Below are 25,262 nucleotides of genomic sequence, written 5' to 3' on the forward strand. Positions count from 1 at the left end.
TCAGGGCACCTCCACTCAGAATTCCTTCATGGTTATCAATTGTAAAACTAAAAGTATGTGAGACAGGTCTGAATTGATTAAGAAAGCTTATTTCGGACTCTTACTCATAGGTAATTCTAGTCTTCATAGAGGTATAGCAGCCAGGTGCAAATTGTGGGTGCCTGACAATAATTTTGGTATAACAGAGATTAAATAATTTATCTAAGCAATAGCTTGCCAACTTTGGGAGCCAAGTTGTAATCCTGGAAAGATTAATGCTTGGCCTGAGATGTGATAGCCACTCCTCCAGATTGTCTTTTAATGTGGGAAGTAAGTTCTAGTGTGTTTCTGTAGTGTGGAACTTTTAGAAATAATATTCTTGTCACATTTGACAATATCCATGGCTGATCTAGACAAAATATCAACCAGTCGCTGTTTAGCCCTGATTTGCATATGAGGCTTTGTGCTGGTCGTCTGGTAACTTTTCACTTGGCAGTGGGGATGAAGTAACTGAAACTCCAGGAAGAAGAGTTACTAGATACCTCAAAAATGATGAAGATATTAGAAACCCTGGCCTTAGGGGTCCAAGGAGGAGCAAGGTTTGTGGGTAATAACCTGTATAAATCTGATAGAAAGCTATAAGGAGGACTCTTAGGACTTTGAGGTGGGTGAAGGTTAAAGCCTGGATTAATCAAGGGCCTGTGGCTTCTAACACCATCAGTTGCCTGTACTCAGCCACCTTCAGCAGTGCTCTCTGGCTCTAGAGAGCCATAGCATTCCAGGAAAGGAGAGAAGCCTGCACAAAGCCCTGGTGTTTGTGTCCTCCCTTCTAGACAGTCATAGTAGCATGCAGGGACAAAGTGAAAGAGAAGAGTAGGTAGAGACAATGTGAATCTGTTCACTACGTATTGTAAATGCATTTAAAAATATTGTTAGCCCATATTTGCAGGTAGCACTAATTATGAAGTTGTTGACTTCATAATTAGTTGAGGACTTTATTTATTTGTGACTCTCACCATCACCAAAGTCAGCAATGAAGAGTTTTTTCCTCATTGAATCACTAACATGTTTTGGATCTCTCTAACTTCTTAGTTTGCTGACCTCTGACCTTTAGACCCAGACTTTAAAGGCCCATGTTATTAGATTAGTCAACTTTTATAATCTCCCCATTTTAAGGTTAATTTAATTGTATCTGCAAAATCCCTTTGCCATACAATGTAACATAATTCTGTAATTAGCAACCATAAGAAAGCTGAAGTGACTTTTAAACCAACCCAACTGTCCCATAGAACTGATGTTTCTCATTTCTTTTGAATAAACATAGAAACTGACCCTTTCAGTCTCGAAATTTGAGAAAGTTACATTTGTATTATCTGAGTTCCTTTCTCAGGAAACCAACCATCAGGCCTTCCAGATAGTATCAAAGAACTGAAATTTACCAGAGTACCACATCTGGACAATGAAATGTCAGACCCCTTATCCCATCATAATTGCCTAGGTGACCACCTGCTTCCTGTTGACCAATTCCTCTTTCTTACCTCTCCCTAATTCCTGTTTTCCTGCATGTAGTTCCATTTCTTCCCTGCTATCTAAACCCTGAATTTTCATTGGTCAGGAAGATGGATTTGAGACTGATCTCCCATCTCCTAAGTTGCAGTACTGGATGAAAGCCTTCTTCCCTGGCAATGCTAGTTGGCTCAGTGATTGGCTTTCGGTGCAGTGAACAGCAAGACTTAAATCAAACCTCTGGTGTTTCAGTAACAACTATCCTAATACCAGACAAAATAAACAAGAGACTTTAACACAAAAAAAGTTACTAAAGAGAATGAGGGCTATTTTGTAATGATAAAAGTGTTAATCCATCAAGAAGAGAGTACAATTATAAATACACATGCATCTAACAGAGCCTCAAAACACAGGAAGCAAAAACTGACAGAATTGAATGGAGAAATAGACAATTTAACAATAGTAGACAGAGACTTTAATACCACAACTTTCAATAATGGATAGAGCAACTATGCAGAAGATCAATAAAGAAATAAAAGATTTAAACAACATAAACTACCAGACATCTATAGACTACTCCACTCAAGAAAAACAGAATACACTTCCTCTCAAGTACACATGGGATGTTCTATAGAATAGACCATATGCTAGCCCTTAAAATAAATCTTAATAAATTTAAAAGGACTAAAATCATATAGCTTCTGATATGTCTCATAAACTATCACACACTATAGTTTCAGGTTAGCATGTAGGGTATGCAGTTTGTTGGTCCTGCTTCCTACTGTTTGTCATGAATGTGGAAGTGACCATGATTACACATGTGTAGGCCAGTAGCCCAGGAAAGTCAGGCAGCTGAAGGGAAAGGACAGATATTCCATAAGAGTCTCCCTATCTCAGTCTCAAAAAACCAGGGAGGAATTGATACATAGGAAATGAAGAGGTACATCAGGGGATGACTTCTCTTCTGCCTATCTATGCTTGTCTTTAAAACCTCAGTTTCTATCCCACTAAACCCTATTGCACAGGAATACTGTTGATCACCACCGCCACAGACTCATTAACTTGATTTTTACCATGCTCTGTCTGAGAATATATCCTCAGGCCAATGGCTTTGGCTCAATGCAAATCATTAGTGTTCCATAAAAACTGCTTCAAACTATAAAATAGTAACAGTTTATAAGTCATTCCAAATTAGGTGGCAACTACATGTATTTAAAGAGATATACATAAATTATTTCAGCAATTGTGACAAATTGGAAAGAAATCATATGGAGTTAGAATGAAAACCATAAGTGACAAGCAGAAAATATGTATATAGAGATTATAACACAAAGCAACCCACATATAGAAGAGGAGAGTGGGGTTAGGAGTTGTGAATATCAAGCTTGTCCTCAAGTTAAGTGAAAAGCCAGCATGGGCCAGGTGTGGTGGCTTACACCTGTAATTCCAATACTTTGGGAGGCCAAGGTATGAGAATAACTTGGGCCCAAGAGTTTGACACCAGCCTGGGCAATATAGTGAGACCCCATCTACACACACACACACACACACACACACATGCACAAAATAGTTGAGTATGATGACATGTGCCTGTAGTCCTGGCTATTCAGGAGGCTGAGGCAGGAGGATCCCTTGAGCCTGGGAGTTTGAGGCTGAGGAGAGCTGTGATCACACCATTGCATTCCAGGTTGAGCAGCAGAGCTAGACCCTGTCTATTAAAAAAAAAGCAAAAACAACAAAAAATTAACATGCTTCCCCAGTGGGGGAAAAGATGCCAGTATAACATGGGTTTGAAGCAAGAAGTATATTAAGACATTGACCAAAATCCTTCTATTATTTATTTTGCTTTGATTTTTTGAGACAGGGTCTCACTTTGTCATCCAGAATGGAGTGCAGTGGCATGATCTTGGTTCACTACAGCAAAAAACACCTGGACCCAAGCTTGCAGTGAGTGATCATGGCTCACCCGCCACCATGACCAGCTAATTTTTTGTATTTTTAGTAGAGATGAGGTTTCACCATGTTAGCCAGGATGGTCTCGATCTCCTGAGCTCATGATCCACTCGCCTCAGCCTCCCAAAGTGCTGGGATTACAGGCATGAGCCATTGTGCCTGGGCCTATGCCCAGCTAATTTTTTAAACTTTTTTGTAGCGGCAGGGTTTCGCCATGCTGCGCAGGTTGGTCTCAAGCTCCTGAGCTCAAGTGATCCAACCACCTTGGTCTCCCAAAGTGGTGGGATTACAGGTGTGAACCACTGCACCTGTCCTCTAAATCCATGTAAATCAATTATTCACACACTGAGCAGAATATTCGGGATTTTTTTTCTTATAATATAAATGATGTGGAAAACTGGAGAACCAAAGAAGAATGTCAAGACTATCTAAAAGTGTTAAATTTTTCATTAGAAAGAAAATGACTTCATGACAGTCCTTAAGACAACAATAGAACTTGGGGAAATATGTATTCCTTGATATTTTCTATGCATTTGCAATAATAAACAATGAAAATATGGTTGAATTTTATAAAGAGATAGGACTGTGGTATTGTCACAAGGGTATACAAATACTGAGAATGACTGCTGAGGCAGTGCTCTCCATTGGTGGTGACCTTCAGAAGAGACCTGTGTTTCCACATGGCCTAGACACCTGGAAGGCAGAGATCCTAACATTCCATGACACTCCCATCTTCTAATTCTGATTGTGACTCCAGACAGTTCCCTGGCACTGGGTCTTACCTCTGGCATTCCTATCAGAGCCTGAACCACAGACAGTACCTTAGACTCTAAGCTTAGGCACCTTGTGCCTTGTTTTTGCGGCTAAGGATTCTCAGAGTTGTGGGATGCTGATGAAGTTTATCCCAAAAGTAAGTTATGAATCAGATCTGCTTTCTTTTGATGTGTTTAAATCCTTTGTTTAATGTAAAGAAACTTTACTGAGGTATAATGTACATACTATAAAATTTACCCATTATAATTGTACAGTTCAATAATTTTTAGTAATTTACCCAAGTAGTGCAACCATTACCATAATCCATGCATTTGTTTTTAATTTGTTATTTGTTTGGGTTTATTCTCCCTAGGCTCTGATTCTACTTCCTCCACAAGCTTCAGCATGGCAGTGTCTCCCACCACTTGTTTTGGTCCAAGGGCAGAAATGAGCATCCTGGAAACCAATCAGTACTTGCACTCTGAACTGGAAAAGTGCAAAGAGAACTTTCAAGACCTCACAGAGAAATTCCTGACATTCAAAGCTACTGTTTACTCCCTGGCCAATCACTTGCAGAAATACAGTAGGTCCCATAGGGGCATGGTCACCAAAGTGATAAATGATTGTCCATCTTTCCTCTGTGAAATGAAACACTGCAGACTTTATTCTCTATCAAAATTAATTTTATCCTAACTACACTCTCAGAAAGGTAGAAGTGGGCATTTTACTCTCAATTTGCCAAGGACAGAAAAACTGAGGCACAAAGGTGTAAAGTTTGCAGGGCAAGTGTAGTGAGGAATAGAGACTAAAACCTTGGTTTAAGCATGAAACTGTCTTTCCCCTCTCAGCAATGAATATCAGATTCTACAAACATGTAACATCACTGTTGGTTAAAACATCTCAGGATTCAATTTAAACTTTTTTAAAAGCTCCCATTTGCAAAGCACTGTGCCAACAGCACCACAGCACCAGGGATGAAAGGAGTTATAGTATACACTATCTGCCTTGAAGGAACTTTACCTATTCTCAACTGAGTCACAGATATGTGGAGATGTGAACTTCAATAGCAGACATGGAGAAAAGTCTTTATGATACCTGGATCAAGATTCTCTTCCCACATAAGTTCAGATAAGCCATTCCTCATGTTCTGGTTAGATTGAGGGTATTTCCAGAAAAATCAGAGACTTTGTAACACCCTTTCTGTCTCTCTCTGAGTGTCAACTTTACAGACAGCAAGCAACTGCAGGTGGACGTCCAGGATCAGAGCTATGAGACATATGGCCAAAATGAAAACAAAGCCAAGTGGAACAGACCGCCGTTCTCAGTAGAAGGCCAGGCCAGGTTAGGGGCTGGCCCTTTCCTCTCTGCAGTTAGCTCTCACATTTTTAAATCCACTGTAAAATCCCAAACCTGTTACTAATAGTCAAGGAAGGGAAGCTGTAATGACAAGGAAACATGGGAACAAGGGCATGAGAGGAACAAGGATATTAGAAGAGAATTCTGGTTAACATTGAAATTGAGTTTGCTTTCCAATTTCTACAATTATTTTTAAATAAATCATTGTGTGGGGGGTGGCTAAAAGTTGCTGTCTAAATTACTGTCATAGAAAAGTAAAGCCAAAAGCCCACTTATTAAAGAAGTGAAAAGATGAGCTTTGGTGTGTGGAAAAACTAGTTTAAAAAAGAAAACCTTCACCCATTATAATTGTGGGAAAAAATTTCTCAAGCTAGAGAAGAAGAAAGATACTACCTAAGACCTTAGTATAAAGGTATTATTGTGCAGTGATTAAAGAGCATATACCCTAGGGCCAAATTTCCTGGGTTCAAATCTAACTTATTGTCACTGTGCCTCAGTTTTCTCATCTGTAATGGTAATAGAGTAGGAACTACCTCTTTGGATGGTGGTAATGATCATATGATGATAATTCTTAAAAACCTACTGCAACAGTACTATGAAAAACACTATGTGTTGGTTCTCCCTTTAAGACACCACCTATTAGCTTTTGGGCATATATCATGTGGATCTTTCTCCTCTATATACAGTTTTACACAGCTGTATACAGATAAATGTTTAAATCTTTGAAATATCTTGGGATTATTGAAACTCTTGAAACAGGAGGACCATCAGTCCTACAGTTCTTAGTATCTTCCCAAACACAGAGCAAGTCCTTATGTTCATGTTTTACTTAAAAGGCTGTAAGGCTTCATAAATTGGCCTTAAGATTTGAAGTCATGGCTGGGTGCAGTGGCTCACTTACTGTAATCCCAGCACTTTGGGAAGCCAAGGCGGGTGGATCATTAGAGGTCAGGAGTTCGAGAGCAGCCTGTCCAACATGGTGAAGCCCTGTCTTTGCTGAAAACACAACAACTAGCAGGGTGTGGTGGGGCACACTTGTAATCTCAGCTACTTGGGAGGCTGAGGCAGGAGAATAACCCGGGAGTCAGAGGTGCAGTGAACCAAGATGGTGCCACTGCATTCCAGCCTGGGCAAAAAAGTGAGATTCCATCTCAAAAAAGAAAAGAAAAGAAAAGAAAAAGATGTGGAGTCAGACCCCAGGGGATGTGAATTCTGACTGCCTCATTGCAGTTGAATCATCTTGTCAAGTTACCTTATTGGCCTGTGGGCTTTTCTTTCCTCATCTCTAAAACAGGGAGTAAGTAGTTGAGAGACTGAGGAATAAAGATATGGAAATCCCAGTGTAAAGCCTGGTACTGGGGATACTTTTATCCTTGAGATAGACCCTGCCTTCTGCTCTGCAGGCAGTGACCACAGCAGCACGTCCAGCCTTCCATGATGCAGGCATGTCTGTCTTTTCTCAGAGTGTGAAGAGTGCAATGACTTTATAGAATCTGTGCTGGAGGAGGAGCTGCAGTTTCAGGAGAGGGAGCTGGCTGAATTGCCAAGGCCAGCTGCAAGGCTTCGGTAAGGAGGTAGGTCTGTGGGAAGTGTATAAATACTGTTTGAAGTGGGGCAACTCAGACAGGTAGAACAAAGAGCAAATGTGTGCAAGGAGAAGGGCAGAAATGTGTGACACAGGCACAGAACTAGATAAAGACACAATGAGGCTACGGTCTAGTTAGGTCTCTAGGGTTTCCAATTAAATAGCATATTAGTAAAATGGAGACAGCTGCCTGCGTTGGAATACTACCAATGTGGCTTCTATTTGTGTGTCCTTGGTCAAATATACTTCACTTTTCTGCACGTGATTAACCTAGGCTACCTCATTTATAAACTGGAAATACTGACAGTATCTACCTTAGAGGGTTATGAAGATTAAATGCACAATTGCAAGTAGTTAGAATCATCTCTAACACATATAAAACTCTGAACAACTATTTTCTGTAATTATTATGTTTGTTCCCATTTATAGATGTGGTGATTGTCATTAACATTTTCTATAAGAGATATTTCCAAACTTTCCAAAGTGCATTTCATGATAAGAATGTTTGTCTTCCAAACTTATAAAAAAAGTATTATACTAGGTGGAGTATTAACTGGTAGGGCTACTGGGTAGATAGATGACTGAGCAGCTGTTGTGTGGAAAATGAATTATTAATTCGCTCAGGAGTAGCATTGACTATCCTTAGAGGCTTTCAGACATAAGGTAGATTGTAGCATTTGAAACTTCTTTTAATCCTTTGTTGAAATTAAATCATAGAAGCTCAAATGTGTAAAACTCACCAAAGCAGAGATATTTGATTGAAGGGGGGATAGGTCTGGAGCCCCTGTTCCTCCCCAGCATGTGTCTTTACTTCCCCTGACACTTTCTAGTAACTCTATGGAATAGAGTTTGAAAGAGGACCTGCAGATACTACTTAGAAGAATAGCAGGGAGAAAATTTAAGCATTAGATGGGGTAGATGACTGTAAATGGTCAGTCCAGCTCTGGGATTACATGGCTCTAAACATTAACTGAATAACTACTTGTATGTGTACATACTACCAGGTGCTGTAAGTTGGGTAATAGGTGCCACTGTCTTTAGACTCACAGAGCTCACACTCTACATTGGAACTCATGTGTAGTAGGCCATTCTGACACTGCTATAAACATGTATCTGAGACTGGTGATTTATAAAGAAAAGAGGTTTGATCGTCTCATGGTTCTGTGGGCTGTACAGACTTCTGCTTCTGGGCAGGCCTCAGAAAACTTACAATCATTGCAGAAGTCAAAGGGGAAGGAGGCATGGTCTTCACATGGCCAGAACAGAAGAGAGAGAGAGAGCAAAGAGGGAGGTGCTACACTTCCAAACAACCAGACCTCATGAGAACTCACCACTATCATGAGAACAGCAAGGGGGAAATCCACCCCCATAATCCAGTCACTTTCCAGCAGGTCCCTGGTTGGATTACAATCCAACATGAGATTTGAGAGGGGACACAGAGCCAAACCATATCACCAAGAGAAATATTTAAACAATAATTAGAAAAAAAAGAAATCCCCATAGAGTAATGAAATTACTACTCAGAACTTTACTTTATTTTTGAGATGGAGACTTACCCTGTTGCCCAGGCTAGAGTTCAGTGGTGTGAGCTCAGCTCACTGCAACCTCCACCTCTCAGGTTCAAGCGATCCTCCTAGGTCAGCCTCCCAAAGAGCTGAGAGTACAGATGCACACCACCACGCCAGCTAATTTTTGTATTTTTAGTAGAGATGGGGTTTCGCCATGTTGGCCAGGCTGGTCTCAAAACTCTGGACCTAGGGTGATCCACCTGCCTTGGCCTCCCAAAGTGCTGGGATTACAGGTGTGAGCCACTGCGCCTGGCCAGAACTTTAGTTTTAACTGTCTCCTTACTGATTATAGTCTATCCTCATGTCATTCAAAAGAATACTCCCCTTCTTGACTTTTTCACTGATTTTTCTTTTTAACTTTCAATTAATACCAGAGATACCTGCCCAACACATTTGAACCTGGCTTTTTTTTTTTCTGCCAGTTACTGCATATGGAAATGTACTTGGGCTAAAGTGGGGAACCAAAGGGGCATCTTTTTAAAGGAAAGTTAGTAAGATAACAGACAAACCCAAGGCTGTTTCTTCATTCCTTCTGCCACAGGCAAGTCACACAACATGTACAAGAATTCATCTTGGGCCATGTGCGGTGGCTCATGCCTGTAATCCCAGAAGTTTGGAACACTGAGATGCACGAATCATTTCAGGTCAGGAGTTCGAGACTAGCATGGCCAACATGGCAAGACCCCATCTCTACAAAAAATATATAAATTATCCTGGCATAGTGGCGGGCACCTGTAGTCTGAGCTACTTGGAAGGCTGAGTACAGAGAATTGCTTGAAGCTCAGAGGTGGGGGCAGAGGCAGAGGTTGCAGTGAACCGAGATCACATCACTGCACTCCAGCCTGGGTGACAGAGTGAGACTCTGTCTCAAAAAAAAAGAAAAAGAATTCAACTTGGGAGTTCCTTACAGGGATTCTAAGACATCTCTCCACGGAAACTTCTATAATCTATTATTCACTACATTCCCTCATACATTTTACTCTTCTTTCCCACCTTAGGATACATGATCCCTTAATTCAAGCTCAGGCTGAAGAACTGAACCACTTATGACAGAAGATACAGGAAGGGAGAGGTGTCTGCTACCTTTTCACCCAGCATATGAAGAACACAGTCAAGTATTTTGAGGGCCTTCTCAGGAACACTGGCATTGCCTACTACCAGAGACAGAGATTCTGTGAGCAAATGGTGCAAGGAAGACAGCTGACAGAGATCCTTGTCAGAAAACTTGACACAGGTAAGTTGGCTGCAGGCTCTGAAGACCCTTAGCTCCTCCCAAGTGCCCCAAAGTGGAGAGAAAAAATGCAAAGTTATCTCCATTGTAGATTTTATTTTAGTTTTGACTATGGTCCTTAATCTGCATTCTGTTGTTTCCTCTTTGGAGCACTCAGGTGATCACTTTTCATATTCTTTCAAGAGATCTGAGTTTTGTTTTTTATTTTGAGACAGAGTGTTGCTCTCTTACCCAAGCTGGAGTGCAGTGACATGATCTTGGCTGACTGCAATCTGTGCTTCCTGGGCTCAAGCAATCCTCCCACCTCAGCCTCCCAAGTAGCTGGGACTACAGGTCTGTGCCACCACACCTGGCTAATTTTTATATTTTTTGTAGAGACAGGGTTTCTCCCTGTTGCCCAGGCTGGTCTTGAACTACTGAGCTCAAGTGATCCACCTGCTTTGGCCTCCCAAAGTGCTGGGATTACAGATATGAGCCACTGTGCCTGGCCTGAGAGTTCTTAGTTTCAATCAGTAAGAGAGATAGAGTATAGTGGATTACTTCATTTTGATGAGCATAAGAACTCACCTTCATTTCTGGAAGATGTTTTCACTGGATGTAGGATTCTAGTTGACAGTTCGTGTTTTTAAAAAGTGTTTGAAAAGTGATATTCCACTGTTTTCTGGCTTACATTGTTTCCAACAAGAAGTCTGCCATAATTCTTATTTTTGTTCCTCTGTACATAATATGTCTTTTCTCTCTGGCCGCTTTTGAGATTTTCTTTTTTTTTTTTTAATTTTATTTTATTTTATTTTTTGCACACAAAATAATAAACATTTTCTAAAAGTACATACGAACAAGAAGATGCATATCAAACATATTAGGAAGGTTGCACATGGGAAGACAGGGGATAGAAATGGGGGGTGGGAATTAAAGAAAATAAATGAGAGAGGGACTTTGTATGGATCAATGATAACTCAATCCTCTATTTGACAAAGAAGAAGGAGAAGGAAGAGGAAGAAAAAAAAAGTGGGATAAAGGATCAGAAAGGGAGGAAAATAGAAAAAATTAGAGTAAGACTCCAGGGTAGACCTGTTTTGTTGTCACTTGGTTCGTTGGTTGGTTTGACAGTTGTATTTTTCATATGTTTCACCATGTTGGCCAGGCTGGTCTCGAGCTTCTAGCCTCAAGTGATCAACCCGCCTCAGCCTCCCATAGTACTGGGACTACAGGCATGAGCCAGCACATCCAGCCCCCACGTTGCTTCTGGCCTCCGTGGTAGACCTCCCAGACGGGGCGGCCAGGCAGAGGCCCTCCTCACTTCCCAGATGGGGCGGCCGGGCAGAGGTGCTCCTCACTTCCCAGACAGGTGGCCGGGCAGAGTCGCTCCTCACATCCCAGACGATGGGCAGCCAGGCAGAGATGTTCCTCACATCCCAGACGATGGGCAGCCAGGCAGAGACGTTCCTCACTTCCTAGACAGGGTGGCGGCTGGGCAGAAGAGCTCCTCATAACTCAGACGATGGGCAGCCAGGCAGATACGCTCCCCACCTCCCAGACGGGGCGGCGGCCAGGCAGAGGCTGCAATCCCAGAACCCTGGGAGGCCAAGGCAGGCGGCTGGGAGGCGGAGGCTGCAGCGAGCCAAGACCACACCACCGCACTCCAGCCCGAGCACCGAATGAGCGAGCCTCCATCTGCAGTCCCAGCACCTCCGGAGGCCGAGGTGGGCAGAGCACTGGAGGTCAGGAGCTGGAGACCAACCTGGCCGACATGGCGAAACCACGCCTCCAGCCAAAGGAGAAAAACCAGGGAGGGGTGGTGGCGCGCGGCGGCAATCCCAGGCAGCCCGCAGGCCAGGGCAGGAGAATCACGGGAGCCGGACGCAGGGAGTCTGCAGGGAGCCGAGTTTACTCCAGCCTGGTCCACAGAGGGAGGCAGGGAGGGAGGGAAGGAAGGAAGGGAGGGAGGGAGGGAGGGAGGGAGGGAGGGAGGGAGGGAAGGAAAGAAGATTTTCTATTTATCACTGGTTTGAAGCAGTTTGATTAAGATAAGACCTTGTATAGTTGTATCTTTTACATATTGTTTTACTTTATTTAGTTTCTTGCATCTGCATGTTTATAGTTCTCATCAAATTTGAATAATAATGACTTATATAGTCTTATCTATGGCATATACAATATATTATATTTGGCATATATATATCAAATATGTATAATGTATATTCTATTCTTTTTCTCTATCCTCTCCTTCAAAGACTCCAGTTATATTTGTATTAGCTGCTTTGAAATTTTACCACAGCTGACTAATGGTCTGTTCATTTTTGTTGTATCTTTCTTTTCTCTCTTTGTTTCTTTCTATTTCCATGTCTTGGAATTGATTAATCTTTCTTTAGCACCATCTAATCTGCTGTTAATCCTGTCCAATGTATTTTCATCTCAAACTTTATTTTTCATCTAAATTCAATTATGTCTTTTTTTAAGTTCTTCTATGTAACTCTTCATCGTTTCATATTTTCCTCTAGCTTCTTTATTTTATTTTATTCTATTTTTTGAGACTAGTTAGAGTCTCATGAGTATCATGCAACCTAGATCCCTGGCACATACAGTTCACAATAGGGTTTGTGCTCCAATGCTAATCTAATGCCATCGCTGATCTGACAGGAGGCTGAGCTCAGGTGGTAATGCTTTCTTGCTGGCTGCTCACCTTCTGCTGTGCAGCCCCATTCCTAACAGGCTGTGGACCAGTGCTGGGGGTTGGGGACTCCTGTTCTAACCAGTGCTCCCTCTATTAAAAGGGATTTTCACTCAGGCTGATGGAAACACCAAGTGTTGCAAGCTCTGTGTGAGCTACAGAGATTATTCCTTTTGGGAAGTTCTTTGCCCTGCTTTGCATAATTTCCTCAAATACATGTACTAATCAATACTTAGCTGAAGATTGAAGACAGATATCCAAGGCATTCTGTCTGTGCAGCAACCTATTCTCTAGTCTGTCCTGTGATGTCTAGCCACCCTGACTTCAAACTTACTACCAGGCTCTGCCTGGGTCCTCCCTCCCTGCTCTGCAATTGACAATCTCAGGCAGCAAACTGGAGCAATCATAGGGCTCACCTCTTTTATTTATTATAGTACTGCACTATATCCAATGTTGAAGCTAGAGTTTAAAATACTTTTTCCAGTTTCTTAGTTGTTTAAGGTGGAGGACAAATCTGGTCCCTATTACTCCAACTTGGCCAGAAGCAGAAGTCTCCATTCAATCTTTGTGGTCAGAAAGAACAGTATGACAGAAGGCAGCTAGTTAGAATGGAAAGACCCATGGACTAAGAATCAGAATTACCAACGCTCTAGTCTCAGCACTGTATTTACTAACTTCGTGCAAATGATTGATCCTTCTTGAATTTCTGTTTCCTCATTTGTAAAGTGGGTCAAATCATAATTCCATGGCTGCTGTACAGATCAGTACAGCATGAAGCATGAAGTAGTATCTTAATGTTCATGATTGTATTTCTCTTTCAGGGTTATTTATTTATTTATTTATTTATTTTCAGGTCCCAATAAACTGTCCAAATCTTTTGGGGTTAGTTAAGGCACTGTATATAGTAGAAGCTGGTGTTAGAAAAGTTGATTTATACTGGAATATTTTTCATAGAATCAACCCCAATTCTCACTAACAAACTGAATAGAAAAAAAAAGAATTACCCCCAAGAACATCTGAGGAAGCACAACAGGGACAGACTTGAAGGTACCTGGGCAGTCCTCTGGTTTTGGAGTAGAGGTAGGACAGGGCTATTTGTCCTCTCAGAGACTGGAGCAGGTTCTGTGTGTGAGTAGCTATGGGACAAACAGTCATGGTCTGGCAACCAGCCTGTGGCAGGAAGGAAGGTTACAACTGGAGAAGTCCAAAGGGCAGCCAGGCAAGTATTCTTTGAGCTGGGGAACAAAAGACATTTTAAACTTTTTGCTCTGCTTCAGGCAGCTGACGTCATGGTGATGATTCACCATATCAGGAAAACCCTGTCCAGTGGGCTCAGGTAAGCCTGCCAGGCCACTTCTCTAAAGACACAACCTGAGGCCCCCTGCAATAATTCTCACTGAGCATTCTGAACACACATGTAAAGTGTTATGTCCCTGATCATATAGGCCCCATGTGTGCAATGTGTGAAATGGGACCTGCTTAATTTCTGACTAGCTCTTTCTAATTTTGGTTTGCAGAAAATCACAACGATAAGAAAAATGAAGACAGGCAAAAGCCACTGGCTCCCAGGTAACTCTAAATGATGAAGGGGCTGATAATGGACTGACCAAATCTAGAGAGGATTCCAGAAGCAAGGACTCAAGAGGTTAAAGGTCCCCGATCTAGAAAAAGCAGAAACTGCTGATTGTTCCTTTTTTTGTTGACTGATTATACAATGTGTCCTTTTAAAAATGGTTCTCTGTTCTCTTTGCAGTTCTTGTATTTGTTCCTAGTTGCTAGTAATTTCTCACACTAGTTAACTATTCAGTCTTACCGAAAAGTAAACTAACCAGGGATCCCTGGTTTCTGTATCTTTAAAACCTCTCAGGTTACAAAACAAAGTGAGATGCCTATCTGGTTTCTTTACAGTTGTCCTGAATTATGTTGGCAGATACTTTATAGCCAGAAATTTACCTAGAAAAATAAATTGAAACCATACCAAGTATTTAGAGCTAGGGGTCTAAAATCTGCAAAAGCCCTGGGAGGTTGCATTGTCTCAAGAGCACTTAATATGATGGACCACTCCACATAATATTAAATAAAATTTGAATGCAGCATTTTGAAGCCAATAGTATGGGTCACTGTGTGTCCTGTGTGCCCTGAGTGTATTGTAGAGTAGTTGTTGAGTCTGCTGCCTTATCTGTGTCTTGAGGTCAGTGCACTGATCACTTGCTGTTTTCACTTCTATACTAAGCCTAGGCACACTCTACTCCTAGTCAAAAGTGGACTGTATACTTTCTCTTTGATGTGATGGTCCTTTTGGTTTTGGTGCCTCTTCCATGAGCTTCAGATCAGAACTAGCTACGAAGCTGTGGTTCCAGGCTGCCTTGGTTTAATCCCTTGCCTTGCCTACTCCACCTGGCTCACGAGGGAGGTCCAGGAGGAAGAAATGGATGAAGTCCTGGAGGACTCACTAGATGAACAATATTTGACTCATTCCAGCTGCCATGACTCCCACCAGCTTCCCAGCAGCAATGCCTTCCTCTTTGATGCACAGGAAGACCCCTCTGCTGTGGATATAGCCAGTAAGTGCTCCTTCGATAAGAAAAATAAAGCTCCATCAGTCTCTCAGTAGCTCCTACATTCTACATGCTCACCACTTCTGTCTAAATTGAGAGATGTTATTCTCTGCAGGCAGGCCCTAAACATTCACTTTAAAAATGTGATTAGGCTGAACACAGCTCTGGGATCAAGTCTCAAGTACAGGTCCCTGATGGGTCAGATAATTTGCTCTGTTCCTGTCCTCACCTCAGTCCCTCTGGTCCAGACTGGCATCTGCAAGCTGGCATACTCAAAGCAGGCCAGAATGGAGAGAATGAAGAGATTATGGCAGACTCTCTGCCACTACTGCCGCACATGTACATATCCATTTAACAGATCTCCTTCTTTAAAATGGGACATCTTATCTTTCCTGAAACATATGTATTTTTTGAGACAGGGTCTCTTGTTCTGTCACCCAGGCTGGAGTGCAGTGGCATGATCTCGGCTCACCACAACCTACAACCCAAGGCCAAATGACCCTCCCATCTCAGCCTCCTGAGTAGCTGAGACCACAGGTGCATGCCACTCCTCCCTGCTATATTTTTGCCTTTTTGGTAGAGACAGGGTCTTGCCTTCTTGCTCAGGCTGGCCTCAAACTCCTGAGCTCAGGCAATTCACCCACCCCTGCCTCCTAAAGTACTTGGATTACAGACATGAGCCTTCTTGAAATATTCTTGATAATTATCATTCCTGAACAGTTTTCCCAAGCTGTTCTAGCCATCCCAAGAATGTTGGCAGTCTTGTCCATATGTTTGGAGGTGCAATTATAATCGTTCCTGGGTTTCAAGCTCCAGTCTCCATCTCCCCTCAGGTGCTCGCTTTCCCATAAGGTTCCATCTGACTACTAGAATATCAGGGGATTTCTATAAAGACAAGACTTTGATCTTGGCAACCCTTTGGTAAATAGCCAGGGTTCTCAATCTTTGTGCAGCACCAAGGTATTTTTAAGATCTCTGTTAGTTTAGTCTCAGTGTTGTAATTCAATCTAAATAAACAATGAGGCTATCTGTTGGAGAAAAGGATGAATCTAACAGCAATGCCACCAGCATGCCCTCTTCCCAGAATAACTCCATGCTAGCCATTGGAGCTTCATTAGGTACGCAAGAGCCCTTTGGGTTGGTAGCCTCACTGGTGTGAGTATAGATTAAAACCTTGTCCTATATCTCCTCTCCCTTACTTGAATGTTTGACTTCACTTTGGGGGCAAAAGTTTGGATTGTTAGGGGACTATATGCTTTATATACTCTTCTACACAATAGAAAGAGATTATATTAATTCACTCATTGAGCTTTCATAGTAATATAAACCATATTAGGCTTGTCATTTTGTCAGTGATAAGTATGTGGCTTTTATTACTCACACCATCCTCTGACAAAGGCATCCTTATTTCTCTTTCCAATTTCACAATAAGGTGCAGAAGAAGGTCTTTACCATCTGTTAAAGATGTTCAGGGCCAGGCATGGCACACCTATAATCCCAGCCCTTTGGGAGGCCTAGGTAGTTGGATCACTTGAGGTCAGGAGTTCAAGGCCAGCCAGGCAAACATGCTGAAATTCCATCTCTACTAAAAATGCAAAAATTAGCCAAGCATACTGGTGCATGCCTTTAGTCTCAGTCACTCAGGAGGCTGAAGCATGAGAATCCTTTGGACCTGGTTGACAGAAGTTGCAGTGAGCCAAGATAGTGCCTCTCCACTCCAGCTTGAGTGACAGAATAAGACTGTCAAACAACAACAACAACAACAAAAAGATGTTCAGGAGAGAGATTTTGTAGAGAGGAAGATATTCTCTAGTACCTATAAGTCATCTCAAGGAGGTGGTCATACCTTTCCTAGTGCTAGAAAAGCCCTACTCAGAGACCTTCAGTGTTTTTCCACCTCCTGTCAACCTGCCTTGTACTTCCCATATCTCCATGTGGGAGGCATCCCTGTGGAGTTTGTTTAGCACTTGGCCATGCTGTGTTTGAAACCTTAAAAGATCTTAAAGTTGCCTTATGTTGGCAAAAGAATGGTGAAAAGCAGAGATCTTGATGAGAGGCCCCTGACTACCCCTTTAGTGATTGGCATTCTTCATTTCCCATCTCATTCCACCTCCTGGTGGAATGGCTGCAGAAGATGAAATCCAGAGCCAGCAGCAGCATCTGAAGGAAACCCTTTTCATCAACAACTGCCTGCGAGAAGAGCTGGAACGTCATCTCAGCAGCTTTGACAAAGAAAATGGTAGGAGAGGCCCAAGTTGGTCTGCTTCTGGCAATATGTATTTTTCTAAAGGCATGTGACTGGGGCAGTTTTATAGATTTCAAGCACTTTGACATACTTTACTTCACTTATTCATTACAAATGTCCCAGCTAGAGAGGTAGGGCAGCTACTATCATTCCTATTTATAGGTAAATAAATAGGCTTAAAGGTTTGCCTCCATCTTAGAGGTATCTACCTCTAAAATCATTCTTGTGATTCCTAGGCTGTCTCCTGTCTTCTTTCTCCTGCTGTGCACTGCCTGCTATCTCACTGCTTCTTAGGTGATTGGCATTCAGTAGAACCCAGATTTCTGAGCACCTCATGTAGCAGAATGAGAGTCTCCTCTGCTGCCATCCTCATCAGCTTCCCTTATGTCTTGGTTATTCTTCATTCTACCACTCCAAGGTGGTTCTCTCCAACCCCCTTCTCTTACGTTGTTCTCACACAGAGGCCATCATTTCATAACATTGTGCTGGGCCAGAAGAACCGTAACCAGGTCCCTTCCCATACCAAAGCAGCAAATATTTCAGAGAAGCCTCCTTCATATTGCAGCCATTGTACATGATAATACATGTGATGTGCTGGCTTTTGTTGAGAATCATGAGAAAATTAAGCTTCCTCCCCAACACACTAAAGTTCCTGCCCTGAGTCCCCATGGTTTTCTCCCTAGGCTAAGATAGAGAGGAAGAACATGAAATGTGCAGAAAGCATTCTCTTAAGCAAACGTGTATAACTTGCCTAAATTGTAATTATTTCCTGGAAGAGGATGCACCTCTAACCTCTACAGGCAAATCATAGATTCCATTTTCCAGCTGTATAATGAAAACAGAGTTCTCAGAGAATACAGGAGACTCCCCCGAGTTGCCTGAATCAAATTTCCAGAGGTAAGTGGAGAAAGCCACAATATGAAGTCACTCTCAGATGGGTCCCTTCTCTTGTCACACTCCACTGTAGAAACAAAAGAGGACGGGGAGGACAGAGCTGCTCAAAACCTTATAACCCACAATTCTCATAGTTATTCTCAACTTAGAGAGGGCTGCTTTCTAGATGCACCCCCTCCAGGCCCCCAGACTGCCAGGCTCCAGGAATAAGTAGCTCTGAGAAATATAGTATTTCGGTGCAAGCCACACTCCACTATTGCAAATTGGAGAAGAGAAGGACAAACTTAAAAGGTGAAAAGATTTAAGAGAACAACATAGTGAAACCCCGTCTCTACTAAAAATACAAAAATTAGCTGGGCATGGTGGCACGTGCCTGTAGTCCCAGCTACTCAGGCAGCTGAGGCAGGAGAATCATTTCAACCTGGGAGGTGGAGGTTGCAGTGAGCCAAGATTGTGCCACTGCACTCTAGCCTGAGTGACAGAGAAAGACTCCATCTCAAAAAAAAAAGAGAAAAAGAAAGAAAGAAAGAAAGAAAGAAAGAAAGAAAGAAAGAAAGAAAGAAAAGGAAAGAAAGAAGAAAGAAAGAAGAAAAAAAAGAAAGAAAGAAAGAAAGAAAGAAAGAAAGAAAGAAAGGGAAAGAAAGAAGAAAGAAAGAAGAAAAAGAAAGAAAGAAAGAAAGAAAGAAAAAGAAAGAAAGAAAGAAAGAAAGAAAGAAAGAAAGAAAGAAAGAAAGAAAGAAAGAAAGAAAAATATTGGCTGCCCCGTCTGGGAAGTGAGGAGCGACTCTGCCCGGCCACCCATCGTCTGGGAAGTGAGGAGCACCTCTGCCCGGCCACCCACCGTCTGGGAAGTGAGGAGCGCCTCTGCCCGGCCACCCATTGTTTGGGAAGTGAGGAGCGCCTCTGCCCGGCCGCCCCGTCTGGGAAGAAGTGAGGAGCACCTCTGCCTGGCCGCCCCATCTGGGAAGAAGTGAGGAGCATCTCTGCCTGGCTGCCCCATCTGGGAAGTGAGGAGCGCCTCTGCCCGGCCGCCCCGTCTGGGAGGTCTACCACGGAGGCCAGAAGCAATGTGGGGGCTGGACGTGGTGTCTCACGCCTGTGGTCCCAGCACTCTGGGGGGCCGAGGCAGGTTGATCACTTCAGGCTAGGAGCTCGAGACCAGCCTGGCCAACACGGCGAAACATATGAAAAATACAACAGACAAACCTACCAACCAACTCAGTGACAACAAAACAGGTCTACCCTGGAGTCATACTCTAATTTTTTCTATTTTCCTCCCTTTCTGATCCTTTATCCCACTTTCTTTTTCTTCCTCTTCCTTCTCCTTTGTCAAATAGAGGATTGAGTTATTATCACTGATCCATATAAAGTCCCTCTCTCATTTATTTTAATTCCCACCCCCCATTTCTATTCCCCAACTTCCCATGTGCAACCTTCCTAATATGTTTGATACGCATCTTTTTGTTTGTATGTATTTTTAGAAAATGTTTATTGTTTTGTGTGCAAAAAAAATTAATAAAAAAAAGAAAGAAAGAAAGAATTATTTTAATTGAATATATTTTGTCAAGATTAAATCAATTTTCCAAGTACTGAAAGAATAAGCAATCATAATTTAGATTCTAAGTTGCTGGTCTTTGAGAAAGTGTGAAAACCAAAAAGGTGCCATAAGCCAAAAAAGGAGCAAAAGTCCCAATTTTCAAACCGATGAAAATAAAGTACTAAAAAATTGAAATCATGGTTCATCTTGGTCCTTGGCAAAGTACAAATTTTGCCAAATTTGTATATCCTAGCTACCTTATTGTAGCTAATTTTTTTTTTTTAGAGATGGGGTTTATAATATCCTAGCTACCTTATTGTGCCTAGCTCTTACCACTGAGGAGAAAAACCAAACGCAAACAAAAGTATGTCCAAATTGGCAAAAATGTTTACAAACCTGCAAAATCTCTTCAGCCTATCCCTTAAACTGCAGACTTGGTATTTACTAAGCTCTGCTGTGTACAATACCCACCTTAATATCCATTCTTGCACAAGTTCTGTTAGGTATAAGCCAAGAGCACATGGGATTTCTTTTTTTTTTACCCTCTCATGCCTATGTTTGCTTTTGCTTCCCGAGGCCCTTCTGAGTAAGGACTGCCCTCAGACTACTGGAGTCACTTAGTCACAAGCTTGCCTAAGGCTCAAAGCTGGCAATAGCTGGGAGTTTATGTCAATCCCACAGCACCCAGCAACCCTGCCTGCAAAGTATTTACCCATGATTGACAGGTGCAGGTGTATGAAAGCCCAGCTCCTTGACTTGAAGGGTGCCTTTATGGTGAATTAGCTTTGGGAAAAGGGAATCCAGAGGCCAACTTTGTAAAACTCCAGATAGATAAATGGAAAGAAATCTTTGCCTTGGAAGTCCAATTGAGAAAGATAGTGATTTACTTGAGACTGTGAAAAGAGGGACTAAAATCTTTACTTTCTCATGGGAAAGAAGCCTACAGTGAAAGAGAAACAAAGAGAATAGTGGGAAATAGGGTGGGTCTACTCAGTAGCTTTAAACCATTCTGTCATATTATAAAGCCTGGTGAGGTTTTAACTAACATAAGTGCCTGGATATTACACGTAGAGATTCTGATTTAAATGCTTCCTGGTGGGTGGAAGCCACTAGTAGTCTTAAAAAGCTCCCAAGTAATTTTAACATGTGGCTAGAGATGAAAAGGACCATCTATCTACTAGAATCTCAAGTCACCAGCATAGAAGTGTCCTAAATGTGCAGCTACCTCATTGAAAAGGCTTAACACCACCCATTGATGGAATTTGCCTTCCTCTCTCCACGGTCTTGTTTGCATAGCATGGAAAAAAAGAGAAGAGAAAAAGAGGTAGATGGATAGATTGAACCAATAATTTGCCTATGTAGAGCAGTTTCTCAAACTTTTCTGACCACAAGATGCAGTGAGAAATATACAATTCTTTGTGATCAGTTTTAAAAAAATCTTTTACTATGTGTAATCCACCCTACCTAGTGTTTAAATAAAGCCTGTAGTAGTAAGCAGTCCACTATGTTGATTTCCCAACCCATAAGTTGTTCAGAATTGCAATTAGAAAATTTTTACTTTTGGCCAGGTGTGGTGGCTTGCGCCTGTAATCCCAGCACTTTGGGAGGTTCACCTGAGTTCAGGAGTTTGAGACCAGCCTGACCAAAATGGAGGAACCCCGTCTCTACTAAAAAAAAAAAAAAAAAAAAAAAAAAAAAATTAGCTGGGCATGGTGGTGCATGTCTGTAATCACAGCTACTTGGGAGGCTGAGGCAGCAGAATTGCTCGAACCCTGGGGGTGGATGTTGTGGTGAGCCGAGATTGCACCATTGCACTCCAGCCTGGGCAACAAGAGCAAAACTGTCTCAAAAAAAAAGAAAGAAAGAAAAAGAAAGAAAGAAAGAGAGAGAGAGGGAGGGAGGGAGGGAGGGAGGGAGGAAGGAAGGAAGGAAGGAAGGAAGGAAGGAAGGAAGAAAGAAAGAAAGAAAGAAAGAAAGAAAGAAAGAAAGAAAGAAAGAAAGAAAGAAAGAAAAGAAAGAAAGAAAAGAAAGAGGAAAAATTTTTTTTTTCACTTTTGCTCAGGCTTTTTATCAAGCAAAATCCCAAAAGAACATTTACTGTAAAAGAACATTGACTGTAAACATCTTTCTGTGAATCCTTATTTCTGTCCCAACCACCATGACCCAATAATCTCTAGAGCCTGTTAGTGTTCTCCACATTGAAGCCTTCCCTCTAACTGCTCCTAAACTCTGTGATGTAGTGGAAAAGGTTTGAGGCCTCGATTCTCACCCCAGGTTTTTCACCTACACATCATATGGCCTTAGCCTCTTGACACCATTGTCTCCTTATGGCCAAAGATGGAACTGTACTTGGGTGGTATCTGAGAACCCTGTTGGCTTTGACATTCTAGGGCTCTTCCCTTGGCACTACTCTCTTATTTAAAAGGAATAGGATGTGGACTTAGGAGTTTTTTCTCTGTAAACTATCCTGTCTTTCTTATGACAAGCTATTTCTGAATGTGAATATTTGAGGCTAAGCAAATGCCTTCCTGGGAGGTGTGAAAGACCTTTATTTCTCTACGGAGGAGTATTATGGAGAGTCAGTTGATGCTGAGGAGGTGGTAGAGACCTAGCTAACTCATCTGCAGCAGCTTTGAGCAAGGCTTTTAGAATCATAAGGTGGCTGGGGTCCTGTGTCCTACACCACAGGCCAGCTAGTTCATTCCAGGAGACTTTCTTTTCAATCTATTATTACTATCTTCTTCTACACTGTAGTTCACTACCAGAGGTTATCCACTTAGCTGCACTCAGTTTGCACCTGGCCTGTATCACCACTTAGCTCTCACTCCAGCCTCAGTTAGGTATCAGCAAGACCTCACCAAAGATTATTGTTTCATTGTATGTGTGTGTGTGTTTTTGTTTGTTTCAGGTAACAACTAATGTTGGAACTATGGAAAGCTCTTCTCTACTTTTAACAAAGCTTAGTCACGAGCAGTTCCGCAGTTGATGAGAAAACCTAAAACAACAGAACAATTGAAAGTCCAAATCTGAAAACTCCATTTCTGAGAAGCACATTTTATAGCCACTCCAGATTTGTATTCCAAATGGATAGTTTGATTGTAGAAATCACATCCCTTCAGCCTGCAAATGTGATAACTGCCCAAGAGACAGTGATGCCTAGATCCATAGATAATCCCCTTTCCCCCATCCTATGTATAACTGGAGTCAATAGCAGCTAGAGGGAAATGGCAAGGACTTGGAACCAAGATTAAGTAAGAATAACACTGCTGTAGACTGCTTATCAGCTCTTCAGCATATGTCCATTTTCCTTGAAGGATGAGCGTTCAGAAACCTCTGACACTAAAGTTTATTTTATACACATTCTCTTGCCTATAATTTTTGTGTACAAATCACAATTATAAAACTTTCTTGCTCCAGCTAAAAGCAGGAAACTCAACCACACATGTGTTCACTACATGTATACCACAGAATGGTAGCAGCCAGTCTGATTGCATCACTTGATTCCAAAATTAAATATTAGCACTCAGTAGTGAAACTACATGTATCTCCAACTCTAGAAGCCACAGGCAAGATACTCCTGTTTCCTGCAGGGAAAGAGATCTATAAGCAAGGCAGCAGTCTCACACATGTATATTCCTGGGAAACCCAAGGAAACAATGATAGTGATGCAGGGCAGGCAAGCCCCAAAACTGGTTTGTACACTGGGAAATTTCTCCCAGACTGTAGTTTCCTTGGCTTTGCCAAGGAAAGAGTTCAAAGGCAAGCCGCTGGTGAGAGAAAGCAACTTTTATTGAACTGGTGCTGCTTCTTGCAAAGCAGGGCTAACCCATAGGCAGTGTGCCCAGAGTTGGTGCCTGTGGGCTGCTAGCTAGTTATATTTAGACCCACTTTTAATTACATGCCAATTAAGAGGTAGGTTTTTCAGAACTTTCTGGAAAAGGGGCAGGGAGTTTCCAGAACCATATAAAGTAACTTCCAGGCCATTGCCAAGGTGTGTTGCCATGACATTTGTAAACTGGCCATGGTCCCAGTGTTAGTGTCTTTATGCTCACAAGCAGTGAGAGCAACTAGAGGTCACTTTCATCATCATCTGCTGGTTTCAGCAGGCTTCTTCACAGCACCCTGTTTTGACCACATCCTGCTCTGTTCAATGGGGTTGTGACTGGAAAATGTCTTTCTGGTGGCCTGCCTCTTTTCTCCATCAGAGATTATATACTCCTCCTTAATCTTAAGGGGCTTGTAGAAGGGTAGGGGTTCATCTTCTGTAACTGCTTCCTGCTGATGTTATGGGCATAGACCCCGCCCAGCATTGGAGAAGTAAAATCTCTGGATACCTGTTCTAAAAGGCCCAAAGGCAGGATGTCTTTATTTTCTGGGTCAGAAGAGGGGATGGGTTGAAAGCCTTGTGCCAGCATCATCTTTACATGGAATTATTGTAATCTAGAAGACACAAACTTTATAAGGAGGTTAAACAAGCAAAGACCAAAGATTAGTAATAACAAGATATCTGTTAAAGGTCCTAGGAAGGGTAAAAACCAAGTGTCTGCTGGTAGAGATTCCTTTATTGAATTCCATGAGCAGAGCAAAGCGGTAAGAAAGAAAACATAATTAGGAGTACGAGAAAAACTTTCATGCTCATCCACAGCATCATGTTATTAATACTTATCTGTGCATTTGCAAAACAATAGCTTTAATCTTCTGGGAGTTTGCAAGTATAGGTCATGGCATCTTCCTCTGACATCTGTGAGGACTCATAAGAATCTTTGAGGCTGGGCACAGTGGCTCATGCCTGTAATCCCAGCACTTTGGGAGGCTGAGGTAGGCATTTCACAAGGTCAGGAGTTCGAGACCAGCCTGGCCAACATGGTGAAACCTCGTCTCTACTAAAAATACAAAAAAAAAATTAGCCAAGCATGGTGGCACATGCCTGTAATCCCAGCTCCTCAGGAGGCTGAGGCAGGAGGATTGCTTGAACCCAGAAGGTGGAGGTTGCAGTGAGCCAAGATTGAGCCATTGCACTCCAGCCTAGGCGACAGAGCAAGACTTCATCTAAAAAAGAAAAAAAATTAACTTTGGAGTTTAACAGCAGTGGGAGTGCCTAATAATGCCTGATAGGGGCCCTTTCCATTTTGGTTGTAATTGATTCTTGGAGGATCCTTCTTTCTAAGTTTTTAGTAAGAGTAAGTCTCCTGGTTGAATGGGGGAGTTAATCCTTTTCCTTGTGGGAGGTTACGGTTTCATTTCCACGTGATTGAAGGGCCTTTTGAACCTGGCCTAAGTTGATAATCTATGTATCTCTTCATCAAACAGAAGGTCTAAAGTTAAAAAGGGCCTTCCGAGCTGCTCAGGCGACCCAGTGCTCGGTTGGCCCGGGCCGCGCTTAACTGTCGGCAGCCCAGGCCATGGGGCAGCCTGGGCCTTCCGCT

The 25,262-nt window shown here is 42.2% G+C and overlaps 1 protein-coding gene across 1 annotated transcript; it reads left to right on the forward strand.

Moving 5' to 3' along the window:
* The first annotated feature begins 4,596 nt into the window (after nucleotides 1–4,596).
* On the forward strand, nucleotides 4,597–15,216 carry LOC134734860 (neuroblastoma breakpoint family member 6-like protein). Its single transcript, XM_063628222.1, is given in 6 exon segments — nucleotides 4,597–4,774; nucleotides 7,011–7,113; nucleotides 9,699–9,934; nucleotides 14,120–14,171; nucleotides 14,932–15,006; nucleotides 15,066–15,216. Coding segments are annotated over 6 exon segments (795 nt in total).
* The last annotated feature ends 10,046 nt before the right edge of the window (nucleotides 15,217–25,262 follow it).

The sequence above is a fragment of the Symphalangus syndactylus genome, chromosome 12, assembly GCF_028878055.3.
Source record: "Symphalangus syndactylus isolate Jambi chromosome 12, NHGRI_mSymSyn1-v2.1_pri, whole genome shotgun sequence".
Lineage (NCBI taxonomy): Eukaryota > Metazoa > Chordata > Mammalia > Primates > Hylobatidae > Symphalangus > Symphalangus syndactylus.